Source organism: Canis lupus, chromosome 14 (assembly GCF_048164855.1).
Source record: "Canis lupus baileyi chromosome 14, mCanLup2.hap1, whole genome shotgun sequence".
Lineage (NCBI taxonomy): Eukaryota > Metazoa > Chordata > Mammalia > Carnivora > Canidae > Canis > Canis lupus.
The window spans coordinates 47,568,540-47,589,727 of record NC_132851.1 but is presented as its reverse complement, the minus strand read 5'-3'; the positions used below and the strand labels follow the sequence as shown (position 1 = coordinate 47,589,727).

At 49.9% G+C, this 21,188-nt stretch overlaps 1 protein-coding gene and 1 long non-coding RNA gene across 10 annotated transcripts in view; one reads left to right on the top strand and one right to left on the bottom strand.

The window, feature by feature from the left end:
• The window catches only part of USP46 (ubiquitin specific peptidase 46), a 94,205-nt gene that overhangs the window by 15,340 nt on the left and 57,677 nt on the right, over window positions 1-21,188 (top strand). The window contains exon 2 of one of the 6 annotated variants that reach the window (XM_072775035.1): window positions 4,447-4,537. The exons of 3 other annotated variants lie outside the window; for them this stretch is intronic. In XM_072775035.1, coding sequence (XP_072631136.1) covers window positions 4,529-4,537 — 9 coding nt within the window. In that variant the 5' untranslated portion in view covers window positions 4,447-4,528. Of the gene's footprint in view, window positions 1-4,446; window positions 4,538-18,473; window positions 18,635-21,090; window positions 21,121-21,188 lie in introns of those variants that run through there. 2 more of the 6 variants (XM_072775032.1, XM_072775034.1) reach the window with 2 other exon arrangements.
• LOC140604075 (uncharacterized) lies at window positions 1,581-18,694 on the bottom strand. Of its 4 annotated transcripts, XR_012007113.1 has the most exons (9): window positions 18,556-18,694; window positions 13,379-13,471; window positions 12,713-12,786; window positions 10,262-11,672; window positions 9,643-9,784; window positions 4,995-5,176; window positions 4,262-4,366; window positions 2,922-3,027; window positions 1,581-2,369 (listed from the first exon to the last, which is right to left on the bottom strand). It is a non-coding gene; the product is annotated as an uncharacterized lncRNA (long non-coding RNA). The 4 variants fall into 4 exon arrangements; XR_012007111.1 differs by having other exon boundaries at window positions 1,581-3,027; XR_012007114.1 differs by lacking the exon at window positions 4,262-4,366.

Sequence of the window (21,188 nt, the reverse complement as noted above, 5' to 3'; positions counted from 1 at the left end):
TTGGTTCTATCCCCAGATTCCACACCGAGAACTGCTGGTGGTAGCTGCTTGGAATCAGCCCGCCGTTCTTTGGGGTCTGCTGGTTCAAATCTTTCCCCCAATCCCAGATTCCATACAGTGTTGGTGGTTACTAACCAAAGTTGGATGGGTCCAGGGCCAGACTGGGTCCAATTTGGGCTAGACTGGGTGTAGTGGGAGGCCTCAGGTGAGTATTACATAAAGGGGTAGTTGCTAATGGGAATCTCAAGTCAAAAAAGTTGGTGGGCCACAGGGCAAGCATTTAAAGGTTGTTAGAGCATGTGCCACCTCAAGAAGACTCCCAGGTCCTCCTTGGTATTAGTGTGGCTCCAGGAAATGCAAAGACCTAGCTAAATTAAGAAATGGGATCCTTTATATACCCAAAGAGTTGAGCGCACCACCTTTGGCACACCTGCTAATAGTATGTTTAAGAACAATAGTCTCAGAAACTGCACATATCTAGCAAAATGGCAGAAACGTACAAAAGATAATCTAGAATTAAAATGGCCATTATAGGGAATGTTCTGGTTAGAGAAGATTGCTCATTTAAGAAACACACTTGAGAGCAAGGGATCCCAAGCTGGACACACAGAGTGGGATGCCTATTTTAATTGGTAGGCGGCAGCTTTCCAAAGGCTTTTAGATTCCAAAGTAGCTTCATGAAAAGACTTGTCACAAAATCCTAAGAAAAAAATTAAAGAGGGGCACCTGGGGGGCTCAGTTGGTTGAGCATTTGCCTTTAGCTCAGGTCATGATTCCAGAGTCCAGGGATCCAGTCCCACATCTGGCTCCTTGGTTGGTGGGGAGCCTGTTTCTCCCTTTGTCCTTCCCCCACTCGTGTGTGTGTGTGTGTGTGTGCACGCGCGTGCGCGCACACGCACATGCACTCTCTCTCAAATGAATAAAATCTTTTAAAACGTTAAAGGAGGCACCTCGGTGGCTCAGTGGTTGAGCGTGTCTGCCTTTGGCCCAGAGCATGATCCTGGGGTCTTGGGATCAAGTCCCACATCAGACTCCCAGCATGGAGCCTGCTTCTCCCTCTGCCTGTGTCTCTGCCTCTTTCTGTGTCTCTCATGATTAAATAAAATATTTTTTTAAAAAAAGGTTAAAAATATATGAGGTAAACAACAACAAAAAATAAGACTGACATGACCCCTACTGCTCCCCTGATCCTTCTTATCCGAGCACCACCTGTATTTTACTAATGGTCTGACTGAACTGCCCTTCTATTCTGAGACCATGAGACAGTTTCCTTTTAAAATAAAACTTTGAGGTTGCAGGTGGAACTCCTCAGGTACCCTTCATGCCTTGGTTAAAGACAGAACTAAACGCCAGAATCAAAGGATGCTCGAAATCTAGGGAGGAATCCAAAAATTTTTTGAAGAATTTCGAGTCATCATCAGGGTCTGTGACCCCCGGGTACCCTATATCGGCTTGTACAGATGTTGGTGTGACCTGGTGAAGTCCAAAAGTGGATGCAAAACCCCAAAGATGATATTCGAGATCCTCGGCCTTCAACAACTCAGGGACCAGCAAAAGCTCAGAAAATAGCAGCTGAACCATTTAAAAAAAAAAATTTTATTTATTTATTTGAGAGAGAGAGAACACAAGCAGAGGGAGGGGCAGAGGGAGAAGCAGACTTCCCGCTAGCAGGAAGCCCTGACATGGGGCTCGATCCCAGGACTCCAGGATCATGACCTGAGCCAAAGGCACGTGCTTAACCAGACTGAGCCACTCAGGTGCCCCACAGCCAAATTTTTATAAGCCACTTCTAGAGTCTTCCCTGCTCGTCTTTATTGGTCTATTATATGAACTTACAAACAAAAAGAGATGACTCTCGGGCAGACTTTAAAGGCTGTTTGTAGTCCTTTCTCTATGGCATTTGGGGTTCCATGCAATAAATAAGGTCACCCAGTCTGCTCTGGCTGCCCTCTTTGTATATGGATTATCTGCTGAGATTAGTGGATCAATACAAAGGCAGAAAGTAGGATGGGAGGCCACCAGTCTGACTGAACTCATGACTACAGCTGAGCATTTTCAAAGGACCCTGGAGTAAGATTGCAAACAAAAATCTGCCAAGCTATTAGCTTTACAACTCCAAGGCCAGAGACCCAAAACAACACCTGGGCCTCCCCCACTGCACCTTGCTAGGTAGGTCCATTATCCAGACGCTGGCTGGATAATGATCAAGCTGGTCCAAAGATCAAGGTCGCAGCTGTAATCCACTGGGGCACTGGAAAAGAGCTTGTCCTCAAAGGTCCTATGCAAATTCTTCTCCGGTGGCCTCATAGTGACCTTCAGAGGAGAGCCCTTCACACAGCTGAAGAGATTCTGGAGGCTGCTCTGCAAAACTATTATCAGAAATTCCCTTAAGTTGCCAAGGAAAAACCAAAGTTAAGATTAATGAGAAACCTTGGCAAACTGTAATAGATACTGGAGTTACACTCTGCCTTAAACCCCACCCTCAAGATGACAAATCCCTCAAAGTAAAAAAGGAGGTTTCCAGAGTTGGGGGTAGGGTGGGGCGTCTGTTAAAATTCAGAGACAATTTTTATCTCTACGAGTACGAATGACTCAGGCCTCTTACTGAAAAACATTCCTTTTTGTTGTGTCAATCAGTTCCTGTCAATCTCTTAGGTAGGGATCTCCCTCCTAGATTAAAAGGGCTAACACACCTTGCCGCCAGTGGAGTGTTCACCTGAGAATTTCCTGACCAACCTAAACCTGATCTTTCAGGTTCCTTATACTCTGTCCTTGGCACAGAAGAGGGAGAAGTCCAGCAAAATTTATTTAATTGGAGGAGCCCGAAAATCTGTGGGCTCCCATGACTATTTACATTGGAAGAATAAGAAGCACAGGACCCATAAAGATTAGGACAGATATAAGTAAACTCCCTACATTACCTCAAGGTCCCTTCTAGCCTGAGGCCATACATGGCCTCAACAGCAGACGTAGAAGACCTTACTGCCCAGGGGCTCACTATGTGGGAGGCGATGTCAATCCTGAAACCTAATGGACAGGGAGGGCAGTTTGTTAGGATTAGAGAGCTATGAATAAGATGGTTATTCCTGGTTCCCCAGTCATTCTAAACCCAAACATCCTTAGGTCACAAGTTCTATCTGATGCACAGGTCACTGGTGGGTACCTCTGTTTGGACTTTATTTTTTTTTTGTAAGCATCCCTGGGGACTTCAGCAGCCAGTATCTATTTGCCTTTATCTGAAATGATTGATACTGTACCTAGATAGTTAAACCTCGAGGAGTCACCAAGGCCGCCTCTTATTTCTCTCAAGTGACTTCACGGAGATGTTAGTCCCCTCCAGTTCCATGGGAAACCGAACCTTTCGTAATTATGTAGATGAACTTTTGCCATGCTTATCACAAAAGAGGGGTCCTTTGTTTGCTGTAACAGCTGAAAAGGGACGCCAAGTCTCTAAGGCAAAATTACAACGATCTCTGGACATTGTGCAGTACCTAAGTCATGAGCTAAGCTCTGAAGCAATTCAGCTGTCTCCAAAAAGAATTAAGCTAATTCAGGAATTTCTTGAGACCTACAAGTGAGTGACAGCTTTGTGCATTTATTGCAGACTATGGGGGTTCCTAATTATTCTCCATTAACTTCCCCACTCTGTAAACTTACTAAAATCTCAGTCCCTGAGCCCTATGCTTAGAAGGACAAACAAGGGCAGCCCGGGTGGCTCAGCGGTTTGGTGCCACCTTCAGCCCAGGGTGTGATCCTGGAGACCTGGGATCAAGTCCCGCATCGGGCTTTCTGCATGGAGCCTGCTTCTCCCTCTGCCTGTGTCTCTGCCTCTCTTTCTCTGTGTCTCTCATGAATAAATAAATAAAATCTTTAAAAAAAAAAAAGGGAAGGACAAACAAGAGCAGATTTTTAGAAGACAGAAACAGGTGCCTTAAGAGCCACCCGCCTTAGGGCCACCTAAGTATTTATTTATTTATTTATTTATTTATTTATTTATTTATTTATTTATTTAATGATAGTCACAGAGAGAGAGAGAGAGAGGCAGAGACACAGGCAGAGGGAGAAGCAGGCCCCATGCCAGGAGCCCGACGTGGGATTCGATCCCGGGTCTCCAGGATCGCGCCCCGGGCCAAAGGCAGGCGCCAAACCGCTGCGCCACCCAGGGATCCCCCACCTAAGTATTTAAAACCTTTCACCTTATCTGTGCAGGGAGGGGGTAACCAAGCCCTGGGAATGCTCACGCACAAACGTGGTCACCCACCTGCCGCTGACAGCACAGTGTGAGTCAGTTGCTTGTGCCTGTCGCAGCTGTCTTCAAGCTAGAGCCACAGCTGTGGAGTGAGCGGAAGCATCTGCATATCTGACCCTAGGAAATGGGGTTTACTTGGAAACTTCACACTTTGTTCAAAGTCGTCTTCACTCTGAAATGACTACATTTCTCTGCAGGTAGACTAACTTCCTTCGATCCATCTGCTTTCACCACCTAAATGTTGCAGCACCCTTGATCTAGCTCTGTTACTACCTCTACATGATGAAGGTGAGCCCCAGGGCTGAGGCAGGGAGTCCCATTTCATGACACGTCATCCTGACTTAGGAGATACCCCTCTAACTAATCCTGATCTCTTCTGGCTTGTTGATGGGACCATACAGTAGAGGTGAAAAAGGACATTTTGAGGCTGCTTGTGCTGTCCTTACTCAGTATGACCTGCTGGAAAGGGGAAAGCTCTCACAAGCTAAATCCACCCAATCAGTGGAGAGCTCCATGCTTGACCTGAGCATGCCAGTTATCAGAAGAACTTACTGCTCATATTGATATGGATAGCTAGGATGCCTTTGGAGTCATCTGTGATTTTGGAATGTTGTGGAGACAAAGGGGATTTCTTGCACCCTCTGGGACCCCAATCAAAACTGGGCAACAAGTAAATGGGTCTTCTTACTGCTATTCTGCTATTCTCCTAACTTCTGAAATTGCTGTCATCAAAACTGAGGCTCACCCTGAGAGCACGGAGGACCAGGGAACATCCCAGCTGGCTCTCATGCCAAGGCAGGGGCAACAGCATCTGTAGATTGTGGCATGTGTGGACAAAGTCCATTCTGCTTCTGCAAAAAAGCAGAAGCTCCTTGTTGCCTAATGTTTGCGATCCCGATGTCCTTGTAACATGGCAACAGTCTGCTCCTGAATCAGAGAAATGAAGATGGGTGAACATTGAAATTAAACAACAGTTGGACCTACACCTAACTCCATTTTTAGGTTTTCATATTCCTTCACACCCCACCCCGCCCCCCGCAGGGCACTTAAGATAACCCAAATTATAAATAGATATTGGTAGGGATGCTTCTATAAAATTGCAAAAACAGTCTACCAGCCACGTCTGACCTGCCATAGCCATGATCCTGGGAAAATACTTTTGTCCAGAGAAGCCTCAGAACCTCCTCCCTCTGGATCCTTTGAATGCCTGCAGCCGGGCTTCATTCAACTGCTACTTGGTATGGGTTAGCAATATATTTTTGTTATCATGTGTGGGTTTTCCAGGTGTGCTGAAGCCATCCCCTGCCACGAGGCTGATGCCCTCACAGTGGCAAAGAATCTGTTGGAAAATGAGTTTCCTATTTGGGGTATACCTTCCACATTCTCCAGTGATCAAGGTACCCACTTCACTAGGCTAGTCATGAGCCTTTTTCTTTTTTTTTTTTTTAAGATTTTATTTATTGATTTGAGAGAGCAAATTTATTGATCTGAGAGAGAGCAAGAATGAGTGGTGGGGAGGGGCAGAGGGATAGACCCCCGGCTGAGCAGGAAGCCTGATGCGGGGCTCCATCCCAGGACCTAGAGATCATGACCTGAGCTGAAGGCAGATGCTTAGCTCACTGAGCCACCCAGATGCCCCAAATCATACGAGCCTTAACGAACACTTTGCAAACCTCATGTGGATTACCAGTGTCCCTATCACCCTCAATCATCAGGCAAGGTTGAGGGAACTAACGAGATTTTTAAACTTAAAAATGTCTAAACTTGCAGAGACCACAGATATCCATGGCTGACAGTATTGTCTTTGGTCTTGCTGACTATTCACAGTACTCCGTTTTGGGAAAGTCACTGTACACAAGATAATTGCGGAAAGATCCACGTCTACTGGTATAGAACCTTCTGCTGAAGTTATACAACTTTCATGCCAGTATGACCAGCTACAGTAAGTCTTATGCTTATGTCTTATGCTTAAGCATATTACCAAGAGATTAAAGAAGCTTTTCTGGATCCTATTTCAAAGGATCCTGTTGGGCACGGTCTAGAGCCTGGTAACTCGGTATTCTGGGAGTGTCCTCAGAGGAAGACAGCCTCATTTTGCCTCATTGGAAGGGACTTTACCAAGTACTCCTGACCACACTCTACTGCAAATCTAGAACACCCTGAGTCTCTATAGACAATCAGTACTTGTCTCACTGATAAAGAAGTCTCCACCTGACATCTGGCCCTGGGCAGACCTACAAATTGAATTGACAAGGAAGAGAAGTAGCTGACATCCAAGTAGACTGCCTTCACTCAAGACACTGGATCAAGATTTCATACTTTAACTAGACATGAAGCCCTATCTCCTTTTTCTTTTCTTCACTCTGGCATTGGCCTGGAGAGAGAATGCCCACGCTTGTATCCCTCAGGCCATTGTTAAGGGGGTGGGGATTAGCTCTCAGATTGCTAGATTTGTCATGATGCAAAGAATCCTCCCTGGGACCAATTTCTCTTGGAATCCCAATGTCAATGCAAATTATGCTTGAACGCGCCCTCCTCTCTGCTCCCCACTTAGAAGTATGTACCCAATTAGACAATTTACCTATGTGAATCTTAGGACATTTGAACCCTAGGTTCCCGTGATCATCTAGACCAGATCTGTCCCCATTTATTAAGAGAGCACACCAGCAGCACCCATCTTTGTAAGGCACTTAAAATGATTTTTTATTTCAGGTTTGGAGATTCTCTCCCTATACATGCTAAAACCCTGACTGCCCCCCAGTTTAGGAATAAATACAAATGAGAATATGATTCGAAACCTCTCCTTAACTCTTGGAGACACTGCAGAATTCTGTTGCTAAGACACTAGCTACCCAGCAAAGATCCTTAGACTCTCGGGCCAAAGCTGTTCTGAGTAAGGAGGTGTCTGTGTTGTAGCCAACTGAACCAGCTGTACCTGGATTAACACTTCTGGGGAAGCTGCAACTCAGTTCTGTGAGATTACTCAGCAAACTACTTAGCTTAAAAAGGGTGACTTGGTCAATGGGGTCATTCTTTGATTGGTTTGTTCTTAGGGACCATGGCTCTGAAGTATGCTTCAAATGTTGGGAATTATGCTGCTTATAGTTACAATAATCTCCCTGGTGTGCTGTATTCTCCCGAGAGCTTTAAATACATGTTTGCAGCACTAACCACTATGTAAATGATCTCTCTCGAAGACTGGAATGACAAAAAGGGAACAAAGACAATGACCAACTGAAAAACTGTGAGCCTGAAGTCATGACCTGTGAGTACCACAGAGAGTCAGCAAAACCCAGGATGAATGAAAGCTGTGAGAACTAGAGCAGGAGCTGAGATGGTGCTAATGCCTTCAATTTTGATCACATCTCAGGCTGAGAGTTTGACCAAGAGGGGTGGGAACTGTTAAAAAAGAAACAACAGGCCCCAAATGGAGTTGCTCCAAGACTTCCCGGCTAACCTAATTGCACTTTGAGCCTCTCTCTTTTTTTTTTTTTCTCTCTCCGTTTTAAACTCATCAGTCTGGAATTTCCTGACCAGCTCCAGTGAAGTAATCTGCATAAGACCCCCTGCCCTTGCCCTTAAGGGAAGGTGACCTTGCCTGAAACCATCCTTTCTTTTCTTCTGCTAGTTAACTTTCTTATCCCATCCTCTTCCGACTCTCAAAGCTTTCTACTGGGTTCAATTCCTTGGAATACTCTATTTGTTAGATGGGATGCTGCTGACTTTTGGGTCTTAAATAAAGTCAATTTGATCTTTCAATTTACTCAGTTTAACTTTGTTCTTTAACAAGACATAGTGGGGAATGCCTGGGTGGCTCTGTCAGGCATCTGCCTTCTGCTCAGGTCATCATCTCAGGGTCCTGGGATGAGGAGTCGGCTTCACCCTCTCTCCCTGCCCCTACCCACCACCATCCCTGTGTGCACGATCTCTCTCTGTAAAGTAAATAAATAAAATCTTTTTTTTTTTTTTTTAAACACAAGACATAGTGGTCTTTTTCATGGTTAACTTAGTGCATTTATGAAATTATTCTGAATTTTGGGAAATTAAATTTAAAGACATTTCAGATTACAGAAAGACCATTGACTAAAAATTTGGGTATCCTAAAGGGTAAGAGGGTGGGGATTTGAATTCTACTTCTGGCTCTGCAATTGATCTGGGTCTTAATCATTTAACCTCTCTTGGCTTTGGGTTGGTTGAGTTACATAAATCTAACTGTAATATTCAGTTATTCTACTGTTTATGCTTCGTTTTTTAAAAATTTGGTTGTTTTTCTGTTATTGTTTATAGTAATCGACTATTTCCCTTGTTCTGTTTCAAAGACACAGAAGAATCCTTCTGTTTGCTAGATGGTTCTGATGGATGTGTCACACCTCAATATTGTTGTCAGTTGGGACATGGATTGATCACTGAGATGGGCCTAGAAGGAAACAGGATGATGTGCACTCATTACCAAAAAGATTTTAATGATCCTTATGAAATCATAGATGATTTTCCCTGTTCTGCTACTAAAGGAAACAAAATTAGTTGTTTATTAAAATACAGTACTCTGGCACCTGGGGGGCTCAGTCAGTTAAGTGTCTGCCTTCAGCTCAGGTCATGATCTCCAGGTCCTGGGGTCGAGCCCCACATCAGGCTCCCTAGTCAGTGGGGAGTCTGCTTCCTCTCTCCCTCTCTCTCTCTCTCTCTCTTCCTCTACCGCTCTCCCCCACTAGTTCTCTCTCTCTCTCAAATAAATAAGTAAAATTTTGAAAAAAAAAATACAGTACCCTAATACCTCAATGAAATATAGCTACATACACACACACACACATATATATACAACTATATTATATACGACTATATAAATATATACACACAATTATAAAATATATATTTATACATAAACATACTCACCAAAATGGCTAAAGTTAAAAAGATAATGCTAGGGATGGGGAGGAGGTGGAGCAAAGGGACCTGACACTCTGGCAGTGGGAGGGTCGGTGAGTATGACCATTTGACACAAACGTGTTTGGCATTATCTCCCCAGACTGAACACGTGCATGCTCTATGACTGTCATCACATGCAGAAATGTGTGCATGTGTACCCCAAAGAGCACAGACAAGAATGCTCACAGGAGTATTTTTGGTAATAGCTCCAGGCTAGGAAAAAAACAAAGTATCTGCCAGTTTTGAATTTGTAAACAGATTGTTGGCTCTTTCAGATGATGGGATACTATACCGTAACAAAAACCAATGAGCCACAGCTTTTCTGAGTAACATGACTGAATCTCACAAATGTAATACTGAGCAAAAGAAACCAGGGGAGAAAAAAAAAAGGTTATATAACACACACACACAAACAAGAGACTCTGGCAAAACTAAGCTACTGTGTTAGAAGTCATGATAGGTCTTACCCTTGGGGAAGAGAGGTCAGGGACCTGGAGAGGCCTGGGGAAGGGCTTCAGGGATGCTGGTCATGTTCTAGTCCTTTACCTGGGTGGTGGGTGCACAGGTGTATCCGCTTTGTGACCATTCACTTAAGACGTATGCGCCTTCCTAATGTATGTTTTAATTAAAAAGATTAAAAAACAGAAAAGTTTGATGCTTTGTGCTTTGTCAAAATAATAGCTCTTTAAAGAGTTGTAATAATCCATAGGAATCAGGAGTAGCTGCTGCTGAAACTCATTATTGTTTAACACTGACTTTGGCCAAACGACTCATAATTAACCCCTCTCCTTAGGATAATAAAAAAATATAAAAGTAAAAGTAAGCTAGCTGGAATTGTCATTTTTTTTTAACAAATGTTCACACAGCAATGGGTACAGCGTGCCTAAAATGAAAGCACCTGCAGTATCTTTTACAAAGGTTCCAATTGAACCAGGACACCAACAAAACAGCATAAGCCGTTCGTAATTCTTTGAATTAAGTAATACTCCTGAAACTCTTGAATCCATTTGCCTAAGTTCACGCAAATCTTGAAAGGCTTAATCAATGACTACAGCTTTCTAAGCCAGTCAGTTGCTAACAGCTTACCGCTTTGGGATCATCCTGATGGTAAGTGATGGATAGGATGCGCACAGAGCTTTACAAGGTACAGAGCATTGCGGCCACCACCAGGAGGATGCTGCTCACATGGCCTTGTCAGTGGCAACCTTAATCTGGCCTGACTTCATTTTCCAAGAAGAAATAGAAGAATACAGCCTTAACCCCCTCACTGGGGCCAACGCTGAACAGTGAGAGAGCTCGGGATGGTCGTAGCTTGTTTTCAAGGGTTGCCAGCTTTCTAGAAGGGCAGGACCAAAGAGGAGAATTAATTACAGGTACTGCCCCAAAGGACAACTCATCCCAAGAGCCACATGTGAAACCCTGCCCTCCCACCAGGCGGCGACGGGGTTTATTAAAGCTTTGGAGATGACCACACATGGGCTGCCAGGGCATGAGGGTATCATTTGGCAACAAGACCTACATCTGTTCCCTTTATTGAAAACAGTGCTTATGGGCATGGAAGGAATGTAAATGCCCCCAATGAAACCCGCTCTGGGTCTGATCAGGCTATAGAACAGCTATTCACCTTACCTACCGAGTCTATGCTTGGAGATCTTCCCATCTTCTTTCAAACAGTTTCAATCAAATCCCCCATTCAACAAGTATTTATTGAGCACCTACTAGGTGTCTTACTCTTCTGAGGGATATAGTGCTGAACAAAGCAGTCAAAACCTATGGGGTGACCCAAGGAGTGACCTTGGAGCTTCTCTTCCTTCCTGTCTGCTTTACTGAGAAGATGGAGGCTATTTCATGTTAATTCTCTCAACCTAACGGATGGACTTTTTCCTTTCCAAAGCTCTAGGGCTGCTGACCTGTCCCTCTACCCTCCTAACAGCAACCTTCATCAAGCCTCCCTGCTACGTTCACTAGCCCCTCATTTTTGGACGACAAACATACTCAGGGTCTCACCACGCTGCTAATCATGATAAAAGGGACAAATAATATGATCAAACCTTTCTCCGGATTCTGTTGCCCCCCTTAAGCTGCTGAGATCTCTATTTTATTGCCAAATCTCTCTCTAGAAAATCTCATCTCTAAGGGAGACTCGCTCGCTTCAACTTCCTTACGGCTCACTTGGCTTCCAGGCCCCGCCTCCCCCTTAGCCTCAAAGGCTCTCATTTCTACAGGCTTCAGATCAGATCTTGGAGAAAAGAGAAAACCACCGGGAAAGCAGGATGGTGAGTAAAATGGTTCTCATCTGGCGAGCCAAGAGTTTCCGGTAAAATAATGTTCCTGCCAACGGAGAGCCTCCTGTTGTGTGGGTGGCATTGTGCCAGGGATTTGAGGTTTCTGGAGACATTCAGAAGGTGACCTTTGATCAAAACTTGCCAAGGAAGACGAGACTGAGAAGACGTCCTCCAGGGGTCAGGTTCGAACTGACTTTTGAGGAATGAGGGGACTGGAAAGAGAAGGAAGAAGAATTGGCTGAGGGTGGGTTCAGGGGAGTCATGAGCCTGAGGACCCGGAAGCAGGAAATGGGAACGATGGCCTTCTTTGGGTGAGGGTTTGGGAGAGGTGGGGCACGGCCAGATTAGGCAGGTGCTTGCAAACCACAAAGCCTGGTACATTAAAGGTACTTGAGCTCTTTGACCCCCTAACACCCCATCTCTCTCCCTTCAAAGCCAAATACCTTTACTCTGTCTTCTCACTCCCCTTTCGCTTACCAACGGGTGGTCCATCCTAACCATCCTCTGCAGACCACCCTTGAGAGAAGTCGAGGACCCCTGAGACGACACATACAGGAATCGGGGTCAGATCCCTTAACACTTTCTGAGCCTCAGTTTTCTCTAAAATGGGGATTATGGTTATTGCCTTCCCCAAAGGGGTGTCAGAAGGGTTAAATACATCTTACAGCCTTGCTCAAGAATTGAACGTTGTTACTACTATTGTTTATCTTCTTTGATCTCTTGGCTTCATCTGATCCATTTGACTACTCCCTCCCTCTTGAAATACTCTTTGGCTTTTGCAGTGTTGCCCGTTGGTTGGCTTTTCCTCTACCACTTTAGAAGCTTTGCATTCGTTTTCTCTGGATCCTCTTTCTCCCCCCACTGGATCCTTCCATGCTGGAGCTCCTCATGGCTCTCCCCTGGTCTATTCTCACTCTACACACTCCCTAGACAATTTCATCCATAACTGTATGGCCTGCGTTATCTCCTATATATTAATTACTTCCAGATGTAGCTCCAATCCAGACATTTCTTCTGAGTCCCAGATTTGTACTTGATGTAACTATCCAGGTTTTTCATGGTTATCTGAAGCACAACACCTCTGAAACTAATCTTGCTTCTTTCCAACCATCTACACCTGAACCTTCTCCTTCAGCATTCCCTATGGTAAAAAGTGACATTCTTGGGGCACCTGGGTGGCTCAGTCCATTAAGCATCCGACTCTTGATTTGGGCTCAGGTCAAGATCCCAGGGTTGGGAGATCGAGGCCCACCTGGGGCTCTGCGCTGGGCCTGGAGCCTGTTTAAGATTCTCTCTCTTCTTCTCCCTCTGTCCCTTGTCCCCTCCCTGAAAAAAACAAAACACACACACGCACAAAAACATTTTTTTTTCATTCCAGTCGGAAATCCGGGACTCCTCTTTGATTCATCCTTATCAATCACCAAATGCAGCTTGACTATCTCCAGAAAAGGTCTCCGGTCTGTCCACTCCAGTTTTCCCACTGCTGCTTCTGAAGTAAACCCGGGCTGCCGACAACTCTGGGACTCTTTCCCCGCAGGTTTCTAACTGGCCTCACAAGGAGGGCTTTTGCTCCTTCAACCTTCTTTCCCCAGAACTGGGAGCCAGCTCTCTCTCAGTTCACCAAAATGTAGAAGCAAATAACAACCTAATCATGTTCCAGCCTGGCTTAAAAACCTGTCCATGGCATTTCAATTGGCACTTCAAAATAAGCACATTGTTCCGAAGGCTTAGGGAGTCTTACCCACCCCTAAACACACTCATGATCTTCCATGTAGCCTCCCTCTTGTAGGAACTCTAATTTGATGTTCACTCCAAAGTTAGCTTATCCTTATGTTCTACTAATTGCATGCAAAAAAGTAGCAAAAATATCCGTAAACAATGCCAATGAACACTGCATTAGAAATGGAGCAGTACAAACCCCGGGACCGCCTTCTTCTATCCTAGGATCGCCAGCTGCTCGCACAGCTCCTGGTGCAAGGTATGTCCTTAGTAGACAGGTGTCCGACGCACGCTGAAAAGGAGAAAAGGCTGCCATAAAGTTCCTCACAGAATTGGAATATAATCCACAGAAACCACTCTGGTTGCAAACTCTACAGCCAGCAAAATATTTTCCCCTTGGACAGCCAAATGTTTACTAGCATTTGCATATCAAATGAGCTGCAATAACCTATTTGGCAATGAGGAAAAAAAAGGAAAGGAAAGAATGTGCCAGGCACGGTGCCTGGGACCGGATGAGATTTTTTTTTACACATGCACAAGACAAGCTTCTTTCCCTCCAGGAGCTTCCAGGCCACTTGGAGAGAGGCAATTGTCCAGAAATTTAATGTTCACTCTCTTGGCTCCTCTTATGGATGAGGAACTGTGTGTTTCTCTAGGTGTAAAATGGTGAGTGGAAACAGGACTGCCTCTCAGTCTCTTCGTGTCTGACCAGGCTTGGGAATCGGACACTAATCAAATAATCAGAGGCATAATAATGGCAGCTATTCTATACAGTGGCTAGTATGCGCCAGGCATGTTCTCAGTACTTTACATAAATTAGTGCAGTCGCATTCCACGAGGGGTACTCTTACTCTCTTCCTATTACGGAGACAGAAATCGCAGCACAGGGAGGTTAAGAGACTTGCCCAAGGTCACACAGCCGGTCCAGGCAGTCTGGATCCAGGGTTCATTTTGACAACCATCCACTCACCTCCCTCCATGAAGTGTGCTATTTGGCAGAGACATAGTTCCAAATATAAAGTCCATAAAGGGGGGTGCGGAGGAGAGAGGAAGGCGCTACAAGAACATATAATAAGGGCATCTCAAGTTTTCTTGGTTTGTCTGAGGGCTGAGTAGCGTGGACCACGCAAAGAGGAGGAATGGGAGTGGGAGAGACATGAAACTGGCAGCAACAGAGGGGAGAGCATGGAACCACGTGGATATAGCGGCTCACTGGTAGTGGTGGTGGGCCGGGGGGGAAGCAATCTGAAAGGCCTCATGGAGGACGCAAATCTGAAGGGAGACCTTGAAATATTGGTCTAGTTTGTGGAGAAGACAGGAAAAGGAAACATCATGGGTTCAGACCGAACCTTATTAATTTTTTGGGGGGGGGCAGGAAGACGCTGGTTATTAAGATTCCTTCAATTGCGAGTAGCAGACACTCCATTTGAACTGGCCAGAGAAAACCAGGACTCTACGGGCTTGAGTTGCTGAAAAGTGCAGAATATAGATCTAGCAGCTAGTAGATAAATGATGCTGTTAGGATCTCTCACCCATTCCTCAGTTCCACTTTTCTATGTTGGCTTCAATCTCGGGCCATGGAAATAGGGAAGCTCCAGATTTCATCCTATCACTTCAGGGAACTCAGGAAGGAGAGCACTTGTTTCTCTAAAGGCCCCGCGTGGACTCTCATGGGCTCAGCTTATAATACATTCACCTTGTTGAACCAACCACGGTGGCTGGGCCAGGAGAGGGGCTCCCATTGGCCAGGCCTGGATCTGGTGCCTTGCTCTGGACCCGGAGAACAGGGTCAGCCATACTTGAACCATAGGTTCTGAAAACGAGAAGCTTCCCCCCAAATCGAATCTGGAAACTGGGCAGGCAAAAACGGAGAATGCCACCACTAGGGGTTGGCAGTGCTCCTCACGCTGCGTACGCGGAGTCTCGTTTAGCAGGCCTGGGGTGGGAACTTAAAGAGTCTGCGCTTCTAACAGCCTCCCAGGTGAGGCCAATGCCCCTGGCTCATGGACCACACTTTGGGGAGCAAGGGGCATGCCACCTGGAGTGACTGCCTCCCTCAAATTTATTTAGACCGTTTGGTGCTAGCCTGTATCCCATCCTTCCCTTTGCCTACCCTTCTCAATTTTGACTCTATACCTTTATACCAGCAGGCCTGTATATGTGAAATACTTGCCTCCAAGCTCTCTTGTTAACTTTTCAACATTTTTATGACTTCACCTGTTATTTCCTTCAAATAAGGAAGGAGGCTGAGTGAGTCTCAGTGAGGCTGAGGTTAGGATTCTTCTTTGACTGATGCCTTTTCCAATTTAGACCTGTGTGAATACTAACCTTGTGTTAGTGTAAAAATGTATTTAATTATTCATGAGTCTGACAAGATCTACTGTGTTCATTGATTTGTTGTGTATGTAATTCACTGCCTGCATTTCAATCTGGATGTTCGTCTATATTGAACACTTCGGTTTTAGGCCATAGGCTGTTAGAAGGCATGCAAAAGATCCTCTGAACGTGCTGATATAGCACTCAGTAATCAGATGATGTTCTATTTCCATTATGTCAGTGGTGTTCTCAATCCCCTGGACTTTCAAGCCACTGTGCCAATATTGGCAGAAATACTGAACTCTATTACGGTATAAAATTTCCCTATCATTTAAGGCATTGGATTAATGCCTTTCGAATGGAATGTCTGTGAAATTGAGTCGTGAGGCCTGGGTTTTAGACTCACGTTTGCTCCTGAACCTGTTTTGTGATTTTCTTCAAGTCTTAAAACCTCTCTAGGCCTCTTACCCAACCGGCCATACTGGGTGTCTTGCTGTCCTCCACTCTCCCATGGTGCTCTCCCACTGCATTTGTAACACCGTGGAGGTAGGACACCTAACCCTCTAATCCCTATTTTATTCATCTGCAAAAGACATAATAATCATCTGAAGTGATTGAGGGTCATGAATGTAAAGAACATCATGACTGAAAATGATAAGAAATCGTAGTTAACTATTATCATCACTATGTTTTTGGGAATAAGATGATGGCTGAACAACTTAACAGAAGCCAGAATATTATTCCTTTTTTTTTTTTTTTAAAGATTTTATTTATTTATTCATGATAGTCACACACACAGAGAGAGAGGGAGAGGCAGAGACACAGGCAGAGGGAGAAGCAGGCTCCATATAGGGAGCCTGACGTGGGATTCGATCTCGGGTCTCCAGGATCGTGCCCTGGGCCAAAGGCAGGCGCCAAACCGCTGCGCCACCCAGGGATCCCCAAAATATTATTCCTTACACGCACTGGCATACATAGAGCCAACAACAAGTTCCCAGAGAACTTCACTCAGCAGTTGTCTTTCCTCTACACCCCAGGTCTGAAGTTCTCGGCAATCAATGGCCTGCAGTACCTGACACCAGTAACACTTCGTAAATAATGGAGGCTAGGGAGTGTGATATTTTCCCAGTATGTCAGAAAAAAAAGCTTCAAATTATCAGTTTATCCTCTAATTTAGTTTGTCATTAATGTATCGGTGGTTTAAGAATGATTGCGGGTTCCCCCTCGCAGAACTTTTCTGTTGAAAGCACTACCCTGAGCCTGGAGGGGGGGGGGGGGGGGCTCAGTCGTTGAGCATCTGCCTTTGGCTCAGGTCGTGTGATCCCAGGTCGTGGGATCGAGTCCTGCGACAGGCTCCTGGCAAGACACCTGCTTCTCCTTCTGCCTGTGTCTCTGCCTCTGTCGCTGTGGGTCTCCCGTGAATAAGTAAATAAAATCTTAAAAAAAAAAGAAAAAGAAAAAGAAAAAAAGGAAAGGAAGCACTGAAGTGCAACTTTGTACAACTGTTTCACATTCGGAGTGGGCCAAATGGGCTCAACCGTGGGGCTTCACGCTTTAAGCCACGACCTTTTCTGCAGGAAATGTGCATGAACCAAGAGCACCCCCTTCTCCAAGCCTCATGAGGCTGGGTCCCCGAGAGAGAGAGGCCCCTTTTGAGATGCGGAAAAGTTGGGTTCCCGGTCTGCGTGGGTTGCAATTGCTCCTTGGCCCGCGTCTAGTGCTCCCCCAGGACGCGGACGGCTCTTTCGCACCTGCTGCGGCCACTCGCTGCCCGAGCCCGAGCCGGAGCGCGTCGCTGGCCTCCCCTCCGCGCAGACCCCATCCCCTCCCCTCGCGGCGCCCCTTCCCGGGCTGGCCCGACCCGGCTCGCTCCGCGGGTCCCCGCCGGAAGGTCGGACGCCGGGCGCGCACCCCGCGGGGATCCCGGGGCTGCTGCGGGCCGGGCGGCGGGAACGAAGAGGCTTGGTCCCCGCCCCGGCCCCGCCCCGCAGCCCGCGCGACCCCTGCAGGCGCCCGGCGCCCCGGGCGGTCCCCGGTTACCCGCGGGCCCCCGCCGCCTCGGGGTCGACCCGGGGGCACCTGCGGGGCGCGGCTGCGGCGGCCACGCGGCCGAGGGCCTGGCCCCGCGCTGCAGCCCGAAGCGGGGGAGCGGGACATAACGCGGCGCGGAGAAGGGGGGCGGGGGGCGCTCGGGGCCTCGGGGTAGGGGCGCTCGGGGTGCGGCGGGGGGCGCTCGGGGTGCGCTGGGGACCTCGGGGCGGAGGTGCGGCGGGGGGCTCTGGGGGTAGGGACGCTCGGGGTGCTCTCGGGGCGCCTGCTGCACGCGGCGGGGGCTCTCGGGGCTCTCGGGCGGGGGCGCTCGGGGCGCGGCGGGGGCGCTCGAGGTAGGGGCGCTCGGGGTAGGGGCGCTCGGGGTGCGGCGGGGGGCGCTCGGGGCGCTTGGGGCGGGGGCGCTCGGGGTGCGCTGGGGACCTCGGGGCGGAGGTGCGGCGGGGGGCTCTGGGGGTAGGGGCGCTCGGGGTGCTCTCGGGGCGCCTGCTGCACACGGCGGGGGCTCTCGGGGCTCTCGGGCGGGGGCGCTCGGGGCGCGGCGGGGGCGCTCGAGGTAGGGGCGCTCGGGGTAGGGGCGCTCGGGGTGCGGCGGGGGGCGCCGGGGGTAGGGGCGCTCGGGGTGCTCGCTGTACGCGGCGAGGGCTCTCGGGGCGCTCGGGGTGCGGCGGGGGGGCCGGGGTAGGGGCGCTCGGGGTGCGCTCGGGGCGCCTGCTGCACGCGGCGAGGGCTCTCGGGGCGCTCGGGCGGGGGCGCTCGGGGCGCGGGCTGCAGGCGGCGGGCGCGCTCGGGCCGCCCCTCCTCCCCGCGCCGCCGGCCGCGGCCCAGGCTCCCTCGCTCCGCCATCCCCGCCTCCCGCCGCCCCGCCCCGCCCCCGCCCCGCCCCCGCCCCCTCCTCCTCCGCCGCCCTCCCCGCCGGCCTCCCGCTCCCAGCCCGCCGCCCGCCGGCCCCAGGCCGCCTCCCGCCGCCCGGCCTCGCCGCCGCGCCACCATGGACAGCCCTGTTTTCACCTTATAAAGATGGCGGTGCGGGATCGCTGCAACCTTTAGACTAATGACTGTCCGAAACATCGCCTCCATCTGTAATATGGTGAGTGGCAGCCGCCGCCGCCTCGGGGGTCGCGCCCCGGGCGCGGCGCGGCGCGGCGAGGCGAAGAAAGGGACGCGGGAGCCGCCCCCCGCCGGGCGCCCGGGGCGGGGGAAGGGGACGGGGACGGGGACGGGGACGGGGACGGGGAAGGGGGCGGGGACGGGGACGGGGGCGGCGGGGTCAGCGCGGCGCGGCCAGAAGTTCCCGGCCCCGCGCTCGGCGGGCGGCCCGCGGCCCCGGGGCGTTGGGGGAGGGCCCGGGCCCCCGCCCCCCGTTCCCCCCCCCCCGGGCCCCCCGCCCCCTCGCGGCCGCGGACCCGCGAGCCTCCTCCGCCCCGGGCTGCGTTGGGGGCGTCTCGGGGGCGTCTGGGGCGGGGCGGGGCGCCCCCTGCCCTTGCGCCGTCCCCGGCCGCCCTCGCGCGGTCTTGAGTTCGCCCCTTCGGCCGCGTTGACAATGCACTTGGCGGGGGCGGAGCGGTGCCTGGACCGGGCTGAGGCCGGGACGAGGTGCGGCCTCGGGTTGCACGAGGGAACTTCCCCCGGGCGGGGCACGCGGGGTTGCCTGCGGATGCCTCGGGTTCCCCGCCTGGGGAAGGAGGACAAGGTTATTTGGCCGCGCGGCTCGGAGGCCCCGAGGGTGGGGCCGCCCCGGGGCGGGAGGAGGAGGAGGTCGCCAGGGTCCTCCTGCCCCTTCTGCTGCGCGCCCCGCAGAGCGCAGAGGCCGGCGACGTCGGCGACACCTCGGCCCTGGCGGGGCAGGGCCCATCACGTGGCCTCGCTTAACTTGGGTTCCCCCCTGTGCTCTCCCTCTTCAGTTTTTTGCAGGAACAGCCTCGGGCCCTCGGGTTCCCAGGGTGCACCCCGCCGGCACCCCCACTTGTCAGAGCTTCGGGCAGCTCTGCTGGCCCCCGGGAATGAGGGAGGCAGTGGCCCTCCTGGGCAGGGCGAGGGAGCGCGTGCTTTGCCTTCACCCTCCGGGGTCCCCTTGCCCTCCATCCAAGGGCCCCTCCTCCAGCTGGAACACGTGTCCGTTTAATGCCGGTTTGGGGAAAACCTCCCTTGAAGCTCACCGTACAGGCCCCTACAGGGAATCTGAGAAGGCTTGCAGGAGAAGCCTGGGGGTAAGGTGATCGGGGTACCCTTCCCCCGTCACACAGCTTTTTAAATCTTCTGCCCCACATTCTCCTGCAAGATGAACGCGGGGCCACGGAGCATCGGGGAGCCTTGTGGTAGCTCAGGGGTGGAATCGAGACCCACAGGCGCTGGCTTCAGTTTTCAGCGCTGTTGGACGTCGCTGCTGCGGGCAAATGCAGAGCAAATGCTGGGGCTTCCCAGGGTGAGAGCCGCAAAGGTGTTGGCGCAGGACCAGGTAGATGTGGTGGGTGGCTCCTGGAGCCGGTCCATTTCCTCTCCTTTCCTTCCTTCTCCACACAGACACAGGGCTCCTGCCCCTTCCCGTCGAGTGGCATTAACAGTGGCTTGGTGCAGGGAAAAGGTGATGATGCCTTTCTTCCCGATTGCTGTCTCTGCTAAGACCACTTTCTGAGCGGATCTGTGAAACCAGAGCAGCTCTCGTGCGTGCTGAGTGGCCTCAGCCTCCCAGCTCCTGGTGGTGTTCCCCCCCTGCTTGCCTGGGGTGATCCCTCTCTATAGGGAAGTAGACTGGGAACTCCAGAGCGACCATGCCCCAAGAGGAAGCCAGCGTCCAGCCGTCCCCGCACCGCCCCAGTGCGGCTGGGGCTTCTTGGCACACCTGGGCATAGTGTCACCACCAGTGTCCCATAAAACTCAAGGAGGCGGGCTGCAGGGAAGACGTGCTCTCGTGCAGGCTGTGTTGGCAGAGTTGACACCTCGTGCTGAGTCCCTGCGAAGGGCACCAGAGTTAGGATCATCGCCCGGGTGAAGGGAGGAGCCAGTAATTCCTAAGTAGGGATTTTTCTGTGCCCGTCTGGACACTGTGTCTGGAGCCAAGTGCAAGTCCTGGTTCTAACACGTACCAGCTTTTTGTCCTTGAACAAGAAGTTGCTGTTTTACTTTCCTTGTTCAGAAAGAGGGGATGACAGTGGTCCCTGCCTCATTAGCCTGTCGTATTAAATGAACTTCTGCCCTACAGGGCCTAGTACATACTCAGTGAGGACTAGCTGTTATTATTAACATCTTTCTCACTGTTATGTCACCTTCCGATGGTTTAAAGGACAACAAAGATGATCCGTTCTTGGACCTGGTGGAAGCAGCCACTACTACAAACAAGCCCCACGTTCATTTATGCAAACCACGCCGAAAGGCAGTAGTATACAAGGGCTGGGATGGGAATCCTTAGCCCCGCCCCGTGTAAAAGCCGGCTCCGGTCACCCCTGTCCCTCCCAGTCTCACTTCCCACGCCAGGAGGCTTGGTGATGAAGACACTGCTGTCTTTTCACCTGATCAAACGTACATTTTCACCAGACCCCTGTCTAGATTCTTCACTGGATGATGAATTGTTTCCAGGTAGGTCTTGTCTGAATCTCTGTTTACTGTTTAGTTTCTCTCTGGGGCTCTAATTGGGCTTTTCCACT